This window comes from Oncorhynchus mykiss, chromosome 5 (assembly GCF_013265735.2).
Source record: "Oncorhynchus mykiss isolate Arlee chromosome 5, USDA_OmykA_1.1, whole genome shotgun sequence".
Taxonomy (NCBI): domain Eukaryota; kingdom Metazoa; phylum Chordata; class Actinopteri; order Salmoniformes; family Salmonidae; genus Oncorhynchus; species Oncorhynchus mykiss.
Genome location: NC_048569.1, coordinates 54,381,954 through 54,403,844, shown reverse-complemented (window position 1 = coordinate 54,403,844; position 21,891 = coordinate 54,381,954). Strand labels below are relative to the sequence as shown.

Genomic DNA, 21,891 nt, shown 5'->3' with positions numbered 1-21,891 from the left:
TGTTACTTATGTCAGCTCTTACTGGCAGAGTCTCGGCGTCGCTGTCCTCATAGAGAGGGTTGACATTACACTACAGCCTTTTTAACAGATTCAGTGTAGTTTAGTGTAGCTTATATGTTGTAGCAATCTATAGCTAAATATAGCCTCGTTTGGGATCACACCCCACAGCCTTAAATGGTTAGCGCTGTGCTCTAGTCAACTGAGCTAACCAGCCCACTAGACTAAAGAACGCCGAGATTCTCTTTAGAGCCATAGAAGGATCACACCTATCCCTTCAGTCCAGCCACTGTCCAGCCACACCGTAGAAACATTTTAAAATTCCTGCCTTTACCTTCAGATTAAAACCAGGCATTCGGTGTGATCAACCATGTCCTGACGTCACCACCCAAACGGGTTGGATCAACATTGTTTCCACGTCATTTCAATGAGCTGACGTTGAGCCAACACGGAATAGACGTTGAATTGACGTCTGTGCCCAGTGGGACAGCTCTGAAGGTACTTCTGCAGATGAAGGGGAAGAAAGACATGGTTGTTAGGATTCCTGCAATGCACTGCCTTGGCATGTACCATACCCTACGATAACATTTTACTACAGCGCAAGCCACTGCACTGATGTATAGACGAGAGTAAACCATTTCACTGATCTGTAAAACAGACTACCCTAGCTATCATTCCAACTGATGTTACCTTGAAACCACTGCTAGCTTAATATACCCAGGGTTGGAATTTAAAAACGTGGATTTAGATTGGCAACTAAAACCACTGGGAATGCAGGAATTCAGCTCAAAAACACGTTTTTCATGTCATAGTAATGTTTTCACTTTGGGAGCAGTGTTCCCGAATACGCTGCCCCAATTCCACCCTGGCATGGAATGGGAGATAGACTGCAGTTTCATGTGTGTTTGCTCACCCAGATACAATTTGCAGAAAGACAGTCATGCCACATGCCATGGCTTGGTGTTGGTATGAAGATGTCCAACCAAACTCTGAAATGTATTGTATTGTATTGTCCAACAACCCCTCCCCTTCTCTGCTTGATTGACAGCTGAGGCCCTGCCCCCACCTGGAGCAGGACGTCCTGAGTGAGTGTCTGTCTGTGCACCACCCGCAGGGCTCCGTCCCCTCTCAGCACCAGCACCTGCACTGCCCCGCCCCCTCGCAGCAGCATTTGTTCAACGGGAAGGATGGCCGCTCCCCGGGACTGTGCCAGGACATCTTCACAGGTGCACGAAGGTCACTCTACCCCCCCTAACCCCTCACCCTTAACCTGTGTACCCATAACCCCAGACCCTAACGCTCCAGGTAAAAGGTGCCTGTAGGATCTAGGATCAGCTCAGCTTTCAGATCTAGGATCGTCTTTCTTTAAAATTCTAACGCAAAACTGACCTTAGCTCAGCTTCTAGGCCAGGACAACTTCATCTTACTCCAACCCTTAACCCCCAATTCACCAACCGACACACTGACCTATCTTTAATATTACAGTAAACGTTGACATTTTGACATGATAGACTGGCAGTAACTGTCTCAGTGCTGATTTCCAGCTTTGAGGACAAATTGGCCTGAGTGCCTTCGGCTCAATCTCATGCTGAATGTGATACCTGATGCATTAATTAGAACTGATTCGGTTTGGAAACAAGTCCTTTGTGTTTTACGAGAAACTTTTGCCTCACTTCCTGCTGGTTGAGACCGCTGGTTGAGAGTTATTTAGGACTGGAAATCAAACTGAGAACATCTACAAATGGCTAACATTTATGATTTGCAATTAATGCTGAATATGAACATTTTCCGATTTACATTCTTTTTGGTTTAACTTGGAAGTCTCTCTATGGAGATCCCATAGACTATACTACAGTCAAATGGCTTGCGAAAGAGAGGTTGATGAGCAGGAACAAATATAGGGTTACTATGGAGGAGAGGAGAGATGCCCTGCAGTGTCCACAGTTTATGGACACATCTGTCATTGTTTGCTCAGTTTGTCCAATCCAGACTCCCCATCTCTCTCTGTTATTGTTATGGGACTATGAAAGCTCCAGTTGTCTTTGATTATTGAATCGATGCTTGAAATACTGGCATCTTTCCTTCTCCTCTCCCTCTGCTTTGAGTGGATGTGTTGCTAACTCCAATTGTGACAAAATGTGCAAATGGTTTCTAGCCCGCAGGAGCTGTTGTGTTGCTGTGGCCGTATTGGTTGATTAGGAGGCGTTCGAGGACGACGGGTTTGTTAGGGTTTACGCCAGGCGAAATGAAATGGGATTCATCATTGCATGTGTTGAGCTTTGTTCTCCAGCCAACAGAGGGAGGAGAGTCAGCAGGATGGGCAGAGTAGGGAGGCTCTTCAACGTTAACACTTCTTTCTATAGCTGACAATGAGTCGCACTTCTAGTTGCGGTGAATCTTATGTTTCCTGTTGGTTGGTTTTTAAAATGGCTTGGTATTTGGTATCTGTAGGTTTTAGTTTCTGAGGCTAAAGAGATGTTCAGTAGGCTCAATCTTACTCAGGAAAATATCTTTGTTCCTTTTAGGACCTCAGTTAGTGTGTTTCTGAATGTAATTCATCTGCTAGAGCACATTACTGCAGATGACCATAGGTCCATCTCAGTGTGACAGGCTTCAAGTCAGGCTATGCTGCCTACTAATGCCACCACAAACACCGCCCTAACCCCTCATAACCCTACAGAACCCCCTCCTAACTCACAAAGAACCTGCACAAAACTCACAGAGAAAACTCTCTGAACCGTTACAGATACGTGTCAGAACCGCCACAACCAAATGTTCTCAGGCCCGTCACATAGCCCTCTCAGAACCCACATGAAAAGAAAACACGTAGAATCGTCACAGAGCACTCCTACGATCATCCCCAAACGCGCGGGGGAAACCCTGCACCGCTGAGGCTTGCGATGAAATTGAAGCAATCGCAGCGATTATTTGTAGAATGTTTGCTGGTCTGGTAGCAGATGTGGGGGCTAAAGGGGAAACCATTTAAGGTCTGTGATTGATGATTTTGGGGGTAATGAATCAAGCTTGTAACCATTTCAGAGAGCTGTCAGATAGGCCCTGCTTCCACTTGAGCACAGCTGGGGGAACAGTACTGCAGAAACCAGGAGCGCTCCTCTCGTCTCCGCACCGCCTCGTTGCCCTGGACAGTCGACGACGCTACGCTGTCCCCCAGGACACTGGCAAAGACATCGCAGGCAGGGCAGATTGAGGAGAGGAGAGACGAGAGAACAGATTTACAGTACAGGAGGAGGAGTGAGAGGCAGAGAGGGGCTGCTGACTTCACTGCCTTGACCCTCTTAGGCAATCTGAGAGCCCCTTGGACAGAGCTGAGCTCTTTCAACTGGAGCTCTCAGTAGAGCATTCAGCTGTCATTGTGATTTGTCATGAGCCTGAATCGCCATCCAACTGAAGTACAGATGTGGAATCTTAATGTGATCACCCTGTTGCAGGGTGACTTTCCTGCCATGCAGGAAATGTAAAACCTGTAGTGTTTTGACGTTTAAAAAGGCTTCTAAGGTTTGTAATTTCCACTGTGAAATTTCAGACTTGCTCTTCCCTTGTGAAAATATACTGTATAAACCGCTGCAAAAAAGTGTGCATTAATTATAATCCACACAGTAATTCACATTTCCTGTTGCTGCAGGATTATTTTCCTGCTATAGGAGACTGGCTCAAATTAAGATCATAGATCTGTAGACTGACTCTTTTCTGATGCTCAGACAGGAAGGTCAGAGGCATTTAAACTGCTACAAATACTTAGGGACTGGCACAGGGGCACACACACGTATGCTCGCACAGACACACACACAGACACACACACACACACACACACACACACACAGACAGACGCACACATACAGAGAGATCCCAAGCCAGTGCCAGTTCTCCACTCATGTTCAAAATTCCTATAAAGTCTTCTCAACAGAAATCCTAACACTATTGTACTAAATAGTATTGTAACCAGAACAAAACAGTTTAAGGACAACCGAGGACAACCCCTGTGGCAGCACAAACAATGTACTGTAAATCACAAAACACAAAACAACAGAACATTTTCTTTTTCCAAAGCTCTCACTGATTGGACGATCAGTTGTGAAAACAAAAGCTTGTTGCCTTGAAAAGCTTTTTAATTTGGTCAAAGGGGAAGGTGGTTGAGTGAGGGACTCAAGTTGGCACATTTAGTGAATTAACTTTGTTGGTCTTTCAGGCCTGTACACTGGCTCCAGCACTCCCCACCACGGTGTCTCAGTGGAGCTCCTCTCCCCAGGACCAGCCCCCACCCCTGGCTCAGCCTCCGCCCCTGACCTGCCCCCTAGGCAGCCCCGTCTGGACCGGGACCTGAGCAGCCCGCATCATCTGTCCCCTCTGTCCACCATGGAGAGCACACGTGACGGGTGAGTCCCCTATAACATATTACTGTGAAATCATACATGTACATCATATCACACATGGAATTGTGGCCACAGGTCACATACCGCAGGAGGTTGGTGGCACCTTCATTGGGGAGAACGGGCTTGTGGTAATGACTGGAGCGGAACATGTGGAATGTTCTCAAGTACATTAAACACATTGTTTCCAGGTGTTTGATGCCATTCCATTTGCTTCATTCCTGCCATTATTATAAGCCATTCTCCCCTCAGCAGCCTCCTGTCACATACCTACTGTCACATACCTACTGATTTGTTTAACGCACACATAAACACAGACAGACACGCACACATAAACACAGACAGACACGCACACATAAACACAGACAGACACGCACACATAAACACAGACAGACACGCACACATAAACACAGACAGACACGCACACATAAACACAGACAGACACGCACACATAAACACAGACAGACACGCACACATAAACACAGACAGACACGCACACATAAACACAGACAGACACGCACACAAACACAGACAGACACGCATACATAAACACAGACAGACACGCACACATAAACACAGACAGACACGCACACATACACACGCACACATAAACACAGACAGACACGCACACATGAACACAGACAGACACGCACACATAAACACAGACAGACACGCACACATAAACACAGACAGACACGCACACATAAACACAGACAGACACGCACACATAAACATAGACAGACACGCACACATACACACGCACACATAAACACAGACAGACACGCACACATGAACACAGACAGACACGCACACATAAACACAGACAGACACGCACACATAAACACAGACAGACACGCACACATAAACACAGACAGACACGCATACATAAACACAGACAGACACGCATACATAAACACAGACACGCACACATACACACGCACACATAAACACAGACAGACACGCACGCGCACACTTTCTTTCCCTCTCGCTCTCACACACACACACACACACACACACACACACAGACAGACACGCACATATAAACACAGACAGACACGCACACATAAACACAGACAGACACGCATACATAAACACAGACAGACACGCATACATAAACACAGACAGACACGCACACATAAACACAGACAGACACGCACACATACACACGCACACATAAACACAGACAGACACGCACATATAAACACAGACAGACACGCACATATAAACACAGACAGACACGCACACATAAACACAGACAGACACGCACACATAAACACAGACAGACACGCACACATAAACACAGACAGACACGCACACATAAACACAGACAGACACGCACACATAAACACAGACAGACACGCACACATACACACGCACACATAAACACAGACAGACACGCACGCGCACACTTTCTTTCCCTCTCGCTCTCACACACACACACACACACACACACACAGACAGACACGCACATATAAACACAGACAGACACGCACACATAAACACAGACAGACACGCACACATAAACACAGACAGACACGCATACATAAACACAGACAGACACGCACACATAAACACAGACAGACACGCACACATACACACGCACACATAAACACAGACAGACAGACACGCACACATAAACACAGACAGACGCGCACACATAAACACAGACAGACATGCACACATACACACGCACACAAACACAGACAGACACGCACACATCAACACAGACAGACGCGCACACATACACACGCACACATAAACAAAGACAGACACGCACACATAAACACAGACAGACACGCACACATACACACGCACACATAAACACAGACAGACACGCACACATACACACGCACACATAAACACAGACAGACACGCACACATAAACACAGACAGACACGCACACATACACACGCACACATAAACACAGACACGCACACATACACATAAACACAGACAGACACGCACACATACACACGCACACATAAACACAGACAGCCATGCACACATAAACACAGACACACATACACACAAACACAGACAGACATGCACACATAAACACAGACACGCACACATACACACGCACACATAAACACAGACACGCACACATACACACGCTCACATAAACACAGACAGACAGACACGCACACATACACACGCACACATAAACACAGACAGACACGCACGCGCACACTTTCTTTCCCTCTCGCTCTCACACACACACACACACACACATGTGCACATCATTGTAGCATACTGTACACTTCATCAATATTATCACGCTGATCCCAGCGCAGTGTGAGGACACTTGCGAAATAGAAACTCTGTTATGTGTCATCCAAAATCAATTCCCATTTTAGTGCAAAAACTATATTAGGGCCCACCGTCAGATACATCCTATCACTTTAGCTGTCGTAATCCAAATCAAAACCTATCTGAGTCCCAAATGGCACCCTATTCCCTATGTAGTGCACTACATTTGACCAGGGCCCATAAGGAGCCCCATAGGGCTCTAGTCAAAAGTAGTGCACTGGGGGGTTCCATTTGGGACGTAGCTTAACCGTGACCCTTCAGATACAGCGCTCACAGGAAAGGCCACGGTGAGGTCAGAATGATGCGGGCCAATAAGATCCGCTCTGTTTCTGGCATTGTGTCCAATGATCCACAGGTCCATTCGAGTCCCAGCTGGGGGTTTACAGAGTACTCCCAATGACCTAACGGTTTGGCCCAGGATTTAACAAAGGTTTTAAAGATGAAACTGTCAAAGCAGTGTGGTGATGACTCCTCTTGTGGGTTTGTGTAGCTCATTAACAGCACTTGACCTTCACCTCTTTAAACATACTCCATAGCTCTTTAAACATACTTTAGCTCTGTCTTTCATTTGACATGTACTGTCCGCGCCGATGTGTGTCAGCCAGTTCACTCTGAACAAGTGTCGATTTGTATTTAGTAGAGGCACAGTCCTAACAAGATTCCCCTTTTCGAAAATACATTTTGGCTAGAATTACAGTATAGTAATGCTAATACAATACCTATCGTATTATATTTCGTAGCATTGGAGTATGATAAGTGCAGTACCAACTAGGCTCCTCTGTGTTTAGCATAGAGTGATGCTAACAGAGCGCTAGCTATCGTCTGTTCCATTGAAGAGGCACTAAGTCCTGCTGCAGATTATCAAACACATTTCCCACCATTGCTCTCTCTCTCTAGGTTTACTTCAGTTCCTCGGAGAGAGATCAACCTCTCTCTCTCTCTCTCTGCATGCATGTTTCCTATTAATGTCTATGATTTCCCCAGAGATCCAGCAGAGCACAGTAACAAAGCCAACGTGTTGTCAGGAGGCACTGTGTGTACCGTACAAAACAACCAGAGGGAGGGAAAGTGGAGAAAAAAAAATTCACCATTAAAAAAAACATTTGGAGGCAATGGGGATACAATCAAGCATTGCAAAAAGTGTAACAAAAGAATAGTTCTACATAAGCATAGTGTGTGTGCGTGCGTGCAGTGAGATGTCATGGTAGGCCAGGCCCTTTCTGGAAGGTGCTGTGTTTTGTCAAACATTGAAACAGCAGGAATAGAACTGTGTAGAATTACAATGTGGTTTCAGGATTCCTTGGTAAGTTGCACTACATACGCACACAGTTACTGCCACTGGGAGAGAGATGCAAAGTGTGTTGTTAGGATATTGTAACACCAGTTAGACAACACACACATACAGTTGAAGTCTGAAGTTTACATACACTTAGGTTGGAGTCATTAAAACTCGTTTTTCAACCACTCCACATATTTCTTGTTAACAAACTATAGTTTTGGTAAGTCGGTTAGGACAGTAGGACATGTGCATGACACAAGTAATTTTTCCAACAATTGTTTACAAACAGATTATTTCACTTATAATTCACTGTACCTCAATTCCAGTGGGTCAGATGTTTACATACACTAAATTGACTGTGCCTTCAAACATCTTGGAAAATTCCAGAAAATGATGTCATGGCTTTAGAAGCTTCTGATAGGCTAATTGACTTCATTTGAGTAAATTGGAGGTGTACCTGTGGATGTATTTCAAGGCCTACCTTCAAACTCAGTCCATCTTTGCTTGACATCGTGGGACAATCTAAAGAAATCAGCCAAGACCTCAGAAAAAAATTATAGACCTCCACAAGTCTGGTTCATCCTTGGGAGCAATTTCCAAACACCTGAAGGTACCACGTTCATCTGTACAAACAATAGTACGCAAGTACGTCATACTGCTCAGGAAGGAGACGCGTTCTGTCTCCTAGAGATGAACATACTTTGGTGCGAAAAGTGCAAGTCAATCCCAGAACAACAGCAAAGGACCTTGTGAAGATGCAGGAGGAAATAGGTACCAAAGTATCTATATCCAAAGTAAAACGAGTCTTATAGAGACATAACCTGAAAGGCCGCTCAGCAAGGAAGAAGCCATTGCTCCAAAACCACCAAAAAAAAAACAGACTACGGTTTGCAACTGCACATGGGGACAAAGTGTCACGTTCTGACCTTAGTTTCTTTTTTATGTCTTTGTGTTAGGTTGGTCAGGGCGTGAGTTGGGGTGGGTTGTCTCTTTTTTCTATGTTATATTTTCTATGTGTTTGGCATAGTATGGTTCTCAATCAGAGGCAGGTGTCGTTCGTTGTCTCTGATTGAGAATCATACTTAGGTAGCCTTTTCCCACCTGTGTTTTGTGGGTAGTTGTTTTCTGTTTAGTGTTTTCTGCACCTTACAGGACTGTTTCGTTTTTTTTCATGCTGTTATTTTGTATTTCAGTGTTCAGTAAATAAACATCATGAACACGTACCACGCTGCGCATTGGTCTGATATTTCATACTCTTCGTCAGACGACGAAGACAACCGTTACAGAATCACCCACCAACCAAGGACCAAGCAGCGTGGTATCGGGCAGCAGCGATCTCTGGACTCATGGACATGGGAGGAGATTTTGGACGGAAAAGGACCCTGGGCACAGGCTGGGGAATATCGCCGCCCCAAGGCAGAGCTGGAGGCAGCGAAGCTGAGTAGCGGCGATATGAAGGCAGATATGAAGGATATGGAGGCAGCACGGCAGCGTCACAGGCACGAGAGGCAGCCCCCAAATGTTTTGGGGGGTGGCACACAGGGAGTGTGGCAGAGTCAGGTTGGAGACCTGAGCCCACTCCTCGTGCTTATCGGAAGAAGCGCAGTACTGGTCAGGCACCGTGTTATGCGGTCAAGCGCACGGTGTCACCAGTACGCACTCATTGCCCGGTTGGCTATAGGCCAGCCCCCCGCAAGTGCCAAGCGAGAGTGGGCATCCAGCCAGGGCGTGTTGTGCCGGCCCAGCGTGTTTGGTCTCCAGTACGCCGTCTTGGGCCAGGGTAACCTGCGCCGGCGCTGCGTGCTGTGTCTCCGGGGCGTTGGGAGGGTGCAGTGCGTCCTATGCCTGCGCTCCGCCCGTGGTGGGCGAATGTGGGTATTGAGCCTAAGGGAGAGGTGCGAGTGGTATGCACCAGATCTCCAGTGCTCACCCACAGCCCGGTTCAACCTGTGCCAGCACTCTGGATGGTCCGGGCTAAAATGGTGATCCAGCCGGGAGTAGTGGTGCCAAGCCTGAGCTGCCAGAGCCGCCCGTCTGTCCTGAGCTGCCAGAGCCGCCCGTCTGTCCTGAGCTGCCAGAGCCGCCCGTCTGTCCTGAGCTGCCAGAGCCGCCCGTCTGTCCTGAGCTGCCAGAGCCGCCCGTCTGTCCTGAGCTGCCAGAGCCGCCCGTCAGTCAGGAGCTGCCAGAGCCGCCCGTCAGTCAGGAGCTGCCAGAGCCGCCCGTCAGCCAGGAGCTGCCAGAGCCGCCCGTCAGCCAGGAGCTGCCAGAGCCGCCCGTCAGCCAGGAGCTGCCAGAGCCGCCCGTCAGCCAGGAGCTGCCAGAGCCGCCCGTCAGCCAGGAGCTGCCAGAGCCGCCCGTCAGCCAGGAGCTGCCAGAGCCGCCCGTCAGCCAGGAGCTGCCAGAGCTGCCCGTCACTCCGGCGGTGCCGGAGTCGCTCTTCACGCCGGCGCTGCTGGAGTCTCCCGCCTGTCCGGGGCTGCCGGAATCTCCCATCTATCCCGCTGCAAGGGTCCCCAGTCCGAGGCGCCACTTAATTGGGGAAAGACTATGATGGAGTGGGGTCCACGGAGTGGGGGGGGGTACTGTCACGTTCTTACCTTAGTTTTTTTTACGTCTTTGTGTTAGGTTGGTCAGGGCGTGAGTTGGGGTGGGTTGTCTATGTTCTTTTTTCTATGTTATATTTTCTGTGTTCAGCCTAGAATGGTTCTCAATCAGAGGCAGGTGTCTTTCGTTGTCTCTGATTGAGAATCAATCCTTTTCCCACCTGCGTTTTGTGGGTGTTTATTTTCTGTTTAGTGTTTTCTGCACCTTACAGGACTGTTTCGTTTTTTTCATGTTGTTATTTTCTATTTCAGTGTTCAGTAAATAAACATCATGAACACATACCACGCTGCGCATTGGTCTGATATTTCATACTCGTTGTCAGACAACGAAGACAACCGTTACACAAAGTCTGATGAAACAAAATATAACTGTTTGGCCATAATGACCATCATTATGTTTGGAGGAAAAAGGGGGTGCTTGCAAGCCGAAGAACACCATCCAAACTGTGAAGCACGGGGGTGGCAGCATCATGTTGTGGGGTGCTTTGCTGCAGGAGGGACTAGTGCACTCCACAAAATAATGAGGTATGAAAATTATGTGGATATATTGAAGCAACATCTCAAGACATCAGTAAAGTTAAAGCTTGGTCGCAAATGGGTCTACCAAATGGACAATGACCCCAAGCATACTTCCAAAGTTGTGGCAAAATGGCTTAAGGACAACAAAGTCAAGGTATTGGAGTGGCCATCACAAAGCCCTGACCTCAATCCTGTAGCACATTTGTGGGCAGAAATGAAAAGGTGTGTGCGTGCAAGAGGCCTAAAAACCTGACTCAGTTACACCAGCTCTGTCAGGAGGAATGGGCCAAAATTCACCCATCTTGTTGTGGAAAGGTTGTGGAAGGCTACCCGAAATGTTCGACCCAAGTTAAACAATTTAAAGGCAATGCTACCAAATACTAATTGAGTGTATGTAAACTTCTGACCCACTGGGAATGTGATGAAAGAAATAAAAGCTGAAATAAATCATTCTCTCTACTATTATTCTGACATTTCACATTCTTAAAATAAAGTGGTGATCCTAACTGGCCTAAAACAGGGAATTTTTAATGGGATTAAATGTCAGGAATTGTGAAAAACTGAGTTTAAATGTAATTAGCTAAGGTGTATGTAAACTTCCGACTTCAACTGTACATACACACACACACACACACCAACATTATGAGATATTGGAAGTGAGACAGGGGTCTGTTTTTCAGTAAGGTTGATGAGGACCATCTGAAATATACCGCTGTGAGTGGATGATGTAAGTGGAGAAATCTTCCTAAGTTTCCATACAAATGAAGATCAAGTGCCTAAGTGATCGTTCTTGTCCACGCCTGTCTCTTTGCCCACCCAAAGCTCCTACTTGTACGTCTGTGATGTGATGACAGCGTTTCATTGCGAGAATTGCAGCAATTTGTGGATTTCATCAAACTGCGATACCTGACCAAAAATGCATGTACTATACACATACATACAGTAACTGCACAGATTTATCTGCCCATCTGAGAGAGAGAGAGTTGTGCCAGGACCTACAACAAGCTGCGTATGAAACGTCTACTCACATTTGCCTGAAGATTGAGCATTTGATTTACATGTTTAAAGCCTTGAGTATACAGGCCGCTGCCAAAGTCAATAGCCGTGCAGCACTTGTTTTTCCCAAACGGTTTAGCAGGACATTCAACATTTTGACAAAATGATCTAACTAACCTGACTCTAGTGCTGCGGCAGCCTCTGACCTCATAGTTAAATGTGTTTACTCTGGCTCAAATGGGCCATTTAGACAAATTTGACTTTGTAAATATCAGTGTCATTTTTCTGAAGCTGATATTAAAATATGCCAGTTAAAATATGATTTCTGTGAACCGTGGCATGCATATGGAGCTCGGAGCAGGAGCTAGAGACACTCGGGGCTTCTCTCACAGACACGGCCATTCTACAGTTGGCGAGGGGCTTGTGAGCGACGATGGGTGGTAAAGGTTGTCATTCAGTGCCTCTTTACCATATGCCATTCTATAATTACAGGGGCAGGGCAGACAGAATTTTTCCTGTGTATTGATATTAGAGCCCCTCGGCAAATATTAGTTTGACATGGTTTGGTACCTTGTGGAGTACAAGGAACTGTGATTGACACGATCTAATTGAATTAGAGTGGCTGCAGAGACGGCATCAAGAGATATACGGTTCTGAAGGGAGACAGTCATTCATAGTCAGCGAGTAACTCCATGCCATCGATCCATCCGTCCATCCATCCCTCCCTCCATTCATTATCACCCCTAAATCATCTGCACGGAGTATCAAATCTCCCAAGTCAAACAAAAACATTCCATCAGTCATTAATTCAACAGACAGGCCGGAGTCATATAGACGTTTCTGGACGTGGTAGTAGTAGGACTAATCGTGGTTTTGAACTGCCTTTGCTAAATGGCTGATTCAAAGAACAATTCAGACAATTCAAAGTCAATATTCCTTCACCAGGGATGGCATTTATGTAGTGTTTCAGTGTTTCCTCCAGTGTTTTCAGAGGTTGTCTCACTAAAACTAACAGAGAGCTTTTATCGGCCCAGGAAAAGCTCCTTGACTGCTTTGTCTTGGGCCGTAGGGTTAGCTTAGCTCAGCACGGCCCGTCTCTCACGCGTGGCTTTAGCGCGCTAACCAGAACCAGGCGCGTTCCCACCGTCCCGCGCCAAGCCGCCCATGCCCATCCATCAGAGGGGCTTAATGGTGGGCCGCCGAGGGGGGGCGGAAGGGGATCTGATCCATGGTCCCCAGTGGGACAGGAAGGGCAGGTGAAGGAAGACGAACGAGGAGCAGAGCAACTTTCTTCATGAATCTTCATCCTGAGCATCCATCTCTTTTCCGTCTTTCTTTCCATCCCCCTCAACCTTGTAGACAGAACCAAGCCTTAGAGGACAGATCCTAGAACGGCGAAAGATTGCGTCACTGCCAATTGTATTTTTTGCTTGTTATAGATTGTATATAACCTGACAGATAGTCCAGTGCTGATAACGTCCATGTCCTCCTTACATACCTGCTTGGGTTGTAGGAATGTGAATCATTTTGGCTGGATTGTTTTAGCCCCAGGGTGATGTTACAGTGTCCAGGTTGGAATGCATAGTCCTGATCCGCTTGCTCTGTCGTAGAGGTTCATGAAGCCAAGTTTATTGCAGGGCTCAGTCTATGTCTACTGAATCAAATCGTATTCCCGGAATCAAATCAAAGTTTATTTGTCACGTGCGCCGAATACAACAGGTGTAGACTTTACAGTGAAATGCTTACATACAAGCCCTATCCAAAAGTGCCATTTGTAAGTAAAAAATAAGTATTAGGTAAACAATAGATAAGTAAAGGGGGTACTGGTACCGTCAATGTGCGGTTAGTCGGGCTAATTGAGGTAATAGGCACATGTAGGTATAGTTAAAGTGACTATGCATAGATGATAAACAGAGAGTAGCAGCAGCGTAAAAGAGGGGTTGACGGACACACACACACACACACACACAATGCAAATAGCCCGGGTAGCCATTTGATCAGGAGTCTTATGGCTTGGGGGTAAAAGCTGTTGAGAAGCCTTTTGTCCTAGACATGGGACTCCGGTACCGCTTGCCATGCGGTAGCAGAGAGAGCGGTCTATGACTGGGATGGCTGGGGTCTTTGACAATTTTTGGGCCTTCCTCTGACACTGCCTGGTGTAGAGGTCCTGGATGGCAGGCTTAGCCCCAGTGATGTACTGGGCCGTACGCACTACCCTCTGTAGTGCCTTGCGATCGGAGGTCGAGCAGTTGCCGTACCAGGCAGTGATGCAACCAGTCATGCTCTCGATGTTGCAGCTGTAGAATCTTTTGAGGATCTGAGGACCCATACCAAATCTTTTCAGTCTCCTGAGGGGGAATAGGTTTTGTTGTGCCCTCTTCATGACTGTCTTGGTGTGCTTGGACCATTCTAGTTTGTTGGTGATGTGGACACCAAGGAACTTGAAGCTCTCAACCTGCTCCACTGCAGCCCTGTCGATGAGAATGGGGGTGTGCTCAGTCCTCCTTTTACTGTAGTCCATAAACATCTCCTTTGTCTTGATAACGTTGAGGGATAGATTGTTATTCTGGCATCACCCGGCCAGGTCTCTGACCTCCTCCCAATAGGCTGTCTCATCGTTATCGGTGATCAGGCCTACCACTGTTGTGTCGTCTGCAAACTTAATGATGGTGTTGGAGTCGTGCCTGGCCATGCAGTCATGGGTGAACAGGGAGTACAGGAGGGGACTGAGCACGCACCCCTGAGGGCCTCCAGTGTTGAGGATCAGCGTGGCAGATGTGTTGCTACCTACCCTCACCACCTAGGGGCGGCCCGTCAGGAAGTCCAGGATCCAGTTGCAAAGGGAGGTGTTTAGTCCCAGGATCCTTAGCTTAGTGATGAGCTTTGTGGGCACTATGGGGTTGAACGCTGAGCTGTAGTCAATGAATAGCATTCTCACGTAGGTGCTCCCTTTGTCCAGGTGGGAAAGGGCAGCGTGGAGTGCAATAGAGATTGCATCATCATGTTCACTTTGACGTATTACCTTAGTCATATTCACTCAGTATTATACATTTGGTTAACTGGGTCATATTCACTAAATCAGGTCAATTGAGTCACTGAGCCATAGCCTATCCACTGTACTATTGCCAGTAATCGGAGTCAAAGCTTATCTGGCTGAATGCTCCAAGCAGTGAGGTCCCTCAAACACTTGGCCCTCAGTTCTTTTACACTCACCCCGTCAATCTGAAACGCTCACCCCAACATCTCTCCCCGGCCCTCGTCTTCCCGCCCCTGATCTCGACCAATAGCCAGTAGCCTATCTGTTAATAGCCTCTATGTCAATCTTTCAGGGGTCAGGGGTTAAACCACTCCTTCACAGCAGAAGAAGGGGTCAGGGAAGGCCGGTTGGAAAAAGGCAGTAATGACAGGAGGAGGAGGAGAAGGAGGATGGAGGATTATCAGGGAAGGTGAATACCAGGGGAGAGATTTATACTCGGTGCAGCGTATGAAAGATTCCCCTCATTCCTTGAGCCTGAGCGTGCGGCAGCTGGCAGTGATTAGCTTATGATTCACTTTAGCTGCACATAGAGGCTGCTTGTAAAAATATGAACAGTATAACTGTTTCCTGAGTTTGTGCTGACAGCAGCTCCCGGGGGAGTGCCGCTCTCCGCAGAAACACATGGCCGCGGCACTGGGCCCGTGCCAATGGACGGATTAGCCACGCTCGCTGCTAGCAAGCGTTCTAATGCTCTAATGCTAACGCTAGGCAGGGAGAAGACGTTGGTTCGACACTGCGCTGGTTCAAATGGTTCCGTGTGTGTTCAGTGGAGAGGCGTGTGGCTCTCTAAGCTCAAGAGGCAGGAGAGCGACAGAGAGGGTTTGCTTTAGGATATGTGGTAGCATAAGAGGAGGTGCATGAGTCCGTTGTTAGTGCACGGTGAGGTTTCAAATAGAAAGGTCTATATATGGACACAGTCGAAATACCGATCTCTAGCACGTCTTTCTTTTATTAGACATAGCCTTATTTATTCACATATGCATCCTTTATTTAACCAGGTGATGCCCATTGAGATGAGAATCTATTTTTCAAGGGAGCCCTGGCTGTGCCTGAAACATAATCTGTTCCTGTGGGGTGTAGAAAGGCTGTGCCAGGTGGTAGCACTGGGTGGTACTGACCTAGCTTTCTCACACAGTTAGAGCTATGTCATCCTGGCCTTAGAGGTGAGCAGTCATCTGAGGGCTCCGCTGCCTCCGGCAACGCTCTGTCATCACATTCACAGAGCCCGTACTGCAAACCATATGCATCCATCCACGGCACATAGTAACACAGCAACAGTTTATGTGTTGGCATTCTTGAAACACAACTGGAAAATGGTACTAAGTGGCTGTTGAATATTTGTGAGGAGATTTTGCCTCCTAATGGAGATTTGTGTCTTACTGGTCTGGATATCTGTTTTGTTCAAAGTTAGGTGTTGGGAACAGAGCAGAAATGTGATATTTGTTTCTGCAAATGGACTAAGTACAATTATTTTTCTCTTCAAAAAATAGGCATGATTTTTTTGGGGGGGGTTGAAATGCACTTAGAAGACATCTTAGATGTATCACCCAGATCTCCTTTAATACTGACAAGGGCCTACTGGGTTTCCATATGTGCAGTTGATATCGGAGGTTTACATACACTTAGGTCGGAGTCATTAAAACTAGTTTTTCAACCACTCCGCAAATTTCTTGTTAACAGACTATAGTTTTGGCAAGTCGGTTAGGACATCTACTTTGTGCATGACACAAGTAATTTTTCCAACAATTGTTTGCCAGACAGATTATTTCACTTATAATTCACTGTATCACAATTACAGTGGTTCAGAAGTTTACATACACTAAGTTGACTGTGCCTTTAAACATCTTGGAAAATTCCAGAAAATTATATCATGGCTTTAGAAGCTTCTGATAGGCTAATTGACATCATTTGAGTAAATTGGAGGTGTACCTGTGGATGTATTTCAAGGTCTACCTTCAAACTGCTTGACATCATGGGAAAATCAAAAGAAATCAGCCAAGACCTAAGAAAAAAAATTGTAGATCTCCACAAGTCTGGTTCATCCTTGGGAGCAATTTCCAAACACCTGAAGGTACCACGTTCATCTGTACAAACAATAGTACGCAAGTATAAACACCATGGGACCACGCAGCCATCATACCGCTCAGGAAGGTGACGCGTTCTGTCTCCTAGAGATGAACGTACTTTGTGCAACAAAAAAAACGTGCAAATGAATCCCAGAACAACAGCAAAGGACCGTGTGAAGATGCTGGAGGAAATAGGTACAAAAGTATCTATTTTATTTTACTAGGCAAGCCAGTTAAGAACAAATTCTTATTTTCAATGACAGCCTAGGAACAGTGGGTTAACTGCCTGTTCAGGGGCAGAACGACAGAATTGTACCTTGTCAGCTCGGGGGTTTGAACTTGCAACCTTCCAATTACTAGTCCAATGCTCTAACCACTAGGCTACCCTGCCGCCCCTATATCCAAAGTAAAACCTCTACGAGTCCTATATCGACATAACCTGAAATGCCGCTCAGCATGGAAGAAGCCACTGCTCCAAAACCGGCATAAAAAAAGCCAGACTACGGTTTGCAACTGCACATGGGGACAAAGATCATACTTTTTGGAGAAATGTCCTCTGGTCTGATGAAACAAAAACAGAACTGTTTGGCCATAATGACCATCGTTATGGTTGGAGGAAAAAGGGGGAGCCTTGCAAGCCGAAGAACACCATCCCAACCGTGAAGCACGGGGTGGCAGCATCATATGGTGAGGGTGCTTTGCTGCAGGAGGGACTAGTGCAACTCCACAAAATAGATGGCATCATGAGGTATGAAAATTATGTGGATATATTGAAGCAACATCTCAAGACATCAGTCAGGAAGTTAAAGCTTGGTCGCAAATGGGTCTTCCAAATGGACAATGACCCCAAGCATACTTCCAAAGTTGTGGCAAAATGGCTTAAGGACAACAAAGTCAAGCTATTGGAGTGGCCATCACAAAGCTCTGACCTGTGGGCAGAACTGAAAAAGTGTGTGCAAGCAAGGAGGCCTACAAACCTGACTCAGTTACACCAGCTCTGTTGGGTGAATTTTGGCCCATTCCTCCTAACTTATTGTGAGAAGGTTGTGGAAGGCTACCCGAAACGTTTGACCCTAGTTAACCAAATACTAATTGAGTGTATGTAAACTTCTGACCCACTGGGAATGTGATAAAAGAAATAAAAGCTGAAATAAATCATTCTCTCTACTATTATTCTGACATTTCACATTCTTAAAATAAAGTGGTGATCCTAACTGACCTAAGACAGGGAATGTTTACTAGGATTAAATGTCAGGAAATGTGAAAAACTGCATTGAAATGTATTTGACTAAGGTGTATGTAAACTTCCGACTTCAACTGTATATTGTAGAATGCTACATTAAAATTAATCTGACAATTCCTGTAAATGACTGGACACAGCAGGAAGAGGTTAGATTAAAACGTTTAGAGAGTGCAGCTTTCTGAATAGGTAGAAGAGCTGAATGGATGACATCCAATTGATGCTTTCTGTGACAGTATTTATGTAAGGTTCCTGGGACAGTATTTATGTAAGAGCATGTGGTATCCTTATGACAATCTGCTGTCACAACGCTTGAATGCAATAGAAGTTCACCAAAAACCCACTGCGTTCCATGACTTCTATCACGTTGATTGCAGGTTTTTCCAACGTCCTAATAGCGTAACCATGTTTCGAATTCAAGCGGTTGGAACAAGTTCCCATCTGTTAGTTATAACTCTATTTTAAAAAGCAATTCATCCCCTTGTTGTTGTTTTCCTTCCTCTGTGAAATGCGGTGCACTCAACGCAAAGTGTGACCCTTTGAAGTGTGAACTGAAGAACATGGGAAATACACTCCACAGATCTTTCGGGTATTTGGCACAGTCCCGTCTAGTTGGAGCTATTCGGCTTAACGTTTCTAACTATTTGCTTGCACACATCTGTGTCTAATACCACCGCGGACAAAGCTTGATTTACTTCATCACAATCCAGAAAGCCTATGAGGAAGCATTGGTCGTTGCTTGCCCGCCCCGAGCCGTTCTGTGACAAACATGTCATGCTCATATGCCATCTCTAAAATATTGGAGAAAGTAAACACGAATAGGCTTTCTCCTCCCAGGCCACAAGGCAAGGAGTTAAAGGAAACGGGGAGCTCGGTTTCAGTCGAATGCACCCTCTCGTGTTTGTTGACTTTAGATCGTAACATGTGATAGGTGGAGGACGTTTCCATTTACTGACTACAGTACATACAGTCCAACATGTGTTCTTCTGAGGGGTGTTCAGGACTCTTTAACTGCCCCAGTGTGTCGGTTAGATCACGTGTTGCCGAGTGCGTAGCACTTTGATAAAGTGAGACATTTGATTCGACGAATCATATGTAGCCACAGTTGTTAGAGTGTACACAGGGAACCATTGTCTTGATGCACTTTTGAGCATCTGATTATGCATAACTATTTGGAAATTAGACAATGAATTATGTCTCTCACTCTCACTCTCGCTCTCCTGCAGGGTGTCGGGTCCTCTCCTCTCCCCAGGGATGAAGGGTACAGGCACTCCTCCTCCCTTGGAGAAGCAGCAGCAGCAGCAACAGCACATCCACCCCCACCACAAGCCCTACTCTCATTACCACCACCAGGCTGCCAGTGACGGTAAGATCAGCCCTGACCAGACTCAATACAACCCAACTGGACTATGTAGTGGGCTGGAAGCCTCAGAGCATTGGTTAAAGATTCAAATGTGTTTTACGCTACCGACTCAACTTTCTGTCATGTAGAATAGATCATGCAAGCAGTTCTATGCAATACATGTCTAACGGCACCTTTTAAAGCATTCCATTCCATGGAATAGGCCTCACACTTTACCACCATATGAACATGAAAGGACACAAGTAGAGGAAGCGGTGTTGTAGAATTGGGACGCGGCCCGTAGGTCTGTCAGAGCGTTTAGCGTTGCACAGAGAGAGAAGATTGCTGTCAGAGAGACAGAACAGGCGAAACCACAGGCGGAAGCCTCCTCTGCTCTGAATTAGCCAACAAAACGCTGCCTTCTGTAGTCAGCTGTCTCTCTCTCTCAGAGCTCCACCAAGGCTGCTCTAGTTAGCTGTCACTCCAGACCCGCTCCCTAATGCCTTAAACACAGCTTTCCCTGTTAAAGATCTACGCATGGACGTCTCTCAAACCAAGCTGTGGTCGGGGAGTTGCGTAAAGCGCTCCAGAAATGGGCTGCTTTCACATTATCATTACTTGAGTAGAAAAAGAGAAGGGGGACAATTGACAAACGCTACCACTGAGGAACTGGAAGAGTTAGCGCGCTAACACAAATGAAGCGTTATAATAACTTGAAGCCACACAGTATATGGAATCACTTTGCAAACATAATAATCACTCCTTAACATACCGTATTGTATGGTTACAAGGAATGCCCCTTTCATACACTTTTATTTCCTTTTCTACCCCCCTCTTTACCTCACTCTTACTGACAGTTGTGGCTGCTTTGCGCGATATATTATTGTCTCTACCTTCTTGCCCTTTGTGCTGTTGTCTGGGCCCAATAATGTTTCTACCCTGTTTTGTGCTGCTACCATGTTGTGTTGCTACCGTTGCTGTGCTTTCATATGTTGCTGCCATGCTGTGTTGTTGTCTTAGGTCTCTCTTTATGTAGTGTTGTGTTGTCTCTCTTGTGCTGATGTGTGTTTTGTCCTATATTTTTACTTCATTAATTTTTATTTTGAATCCCCTGGCCCCGCAGGAGGCCTTTTTCCTTTTGGTAGGCCATCATTGTAAATAAGAATTTGTTCTAAACTGACTTGCCTAGTTAAATAAAGGTTAAATGAATAAATAGAAATAGATTGACTAAAACAGGTATTCCCATTCAAGTCTTTGCATCTAGCAGCCATATTTAGTGTATCCATGAGTGTTCCAGTTAAATTGCCATGGGGACAAGGGCTTTTCCCATTCTAGTAATTATATTTCAATTCTCCACTCTCTCCTTCCTTCTCTCCTTAGATTACCAAGGCAGCTTTCAGAGCTGCTTCCATTTTGGAGACTCCTACAGAATGGAGCAGTCTGTGAGTGGTGTTCACTTACCAGCGGACTCACATGGCTACACTTCCCACCAACACAATGGCTTCCACATGTCCAGCACCAGCGGTGGCTCTGCGGCAGGTGAGACTCTAGGATATATCACCTCTACTTCCTCCTTTTCATCCTCCTCCTCTGACATTTCATGTGCTTCCCTGTCATTATTCTCTATCGCACCTTTTTCTGCAATTTAGTGTTTATTCTGTCTTTTCGCCTACTTCTTCACTTCCTAAACAAGAAGTATCTTGTATGTGCCTGTGTGATAAGGCAATTCATGACTTTTTAAAGACAGAATTTTAAGATATCTTGATGTCGGTTAGATCAACCACACGCACACACACACCTAAGCGTAGCATCAAAGCTTGTACAGTGCCTTGCGAAAGTATTCGGCCCCCTTGAACTTTGCGACCTTTTGCCACATTTCAGGCTTCAAACATAAAGATATAAAACTGTATTTTTTTGTGAAGAATCAACAACAAGTGGGACACAATCATGAAGTGGAACAACATTTATTGGATATTTCAAACTTTAACAAATCAAAAACTGAAAAATTGGGCGTGCAAAATTATTCAGCCCCCTTAAGTTAATACTTTGTAGCGCCACCTTTTGCTGCGATTACAGCTGTAAGTCGCTTGGGGTATGTCTCTATCAGTTTTGCA

At 46.0% G+C, this 21,891-nt stretch overlaps 1 protein-coding gene across 2 annotated transcripts in view; it reads left to right on the top strand.

The window, feature by feature from the left end:
- Positions 1–21,891, top strand: part of LOC110524050 (zinc finger protein GLIS1) — a 165,682-nt gene that overhangs the window by 139,960 nt on the left and 3,831 nt on the right. For both annotated transcript variants that reach the window (XM_021603349.2, XM_021603348.2), the window contains exons 7-10: positions 1,046–1,223; positions 4,205–4,391; positions 19,662–19,801; positions 21,158–21,316. In XM_021603349.2, coding sequence (XP_021459024.2) covers positions 1,046–1,223; positions 4,205–4,391; positions 19,662–19,801; positions 21,158–21,316 — 664 coding nt within the window. The remainder of the gene's footprint in view (positions 1–1,045; positions 1,224–4,204; positions 4,392–19,661; positions 19,802–21,157; positions 21,317–21,891) is intronic.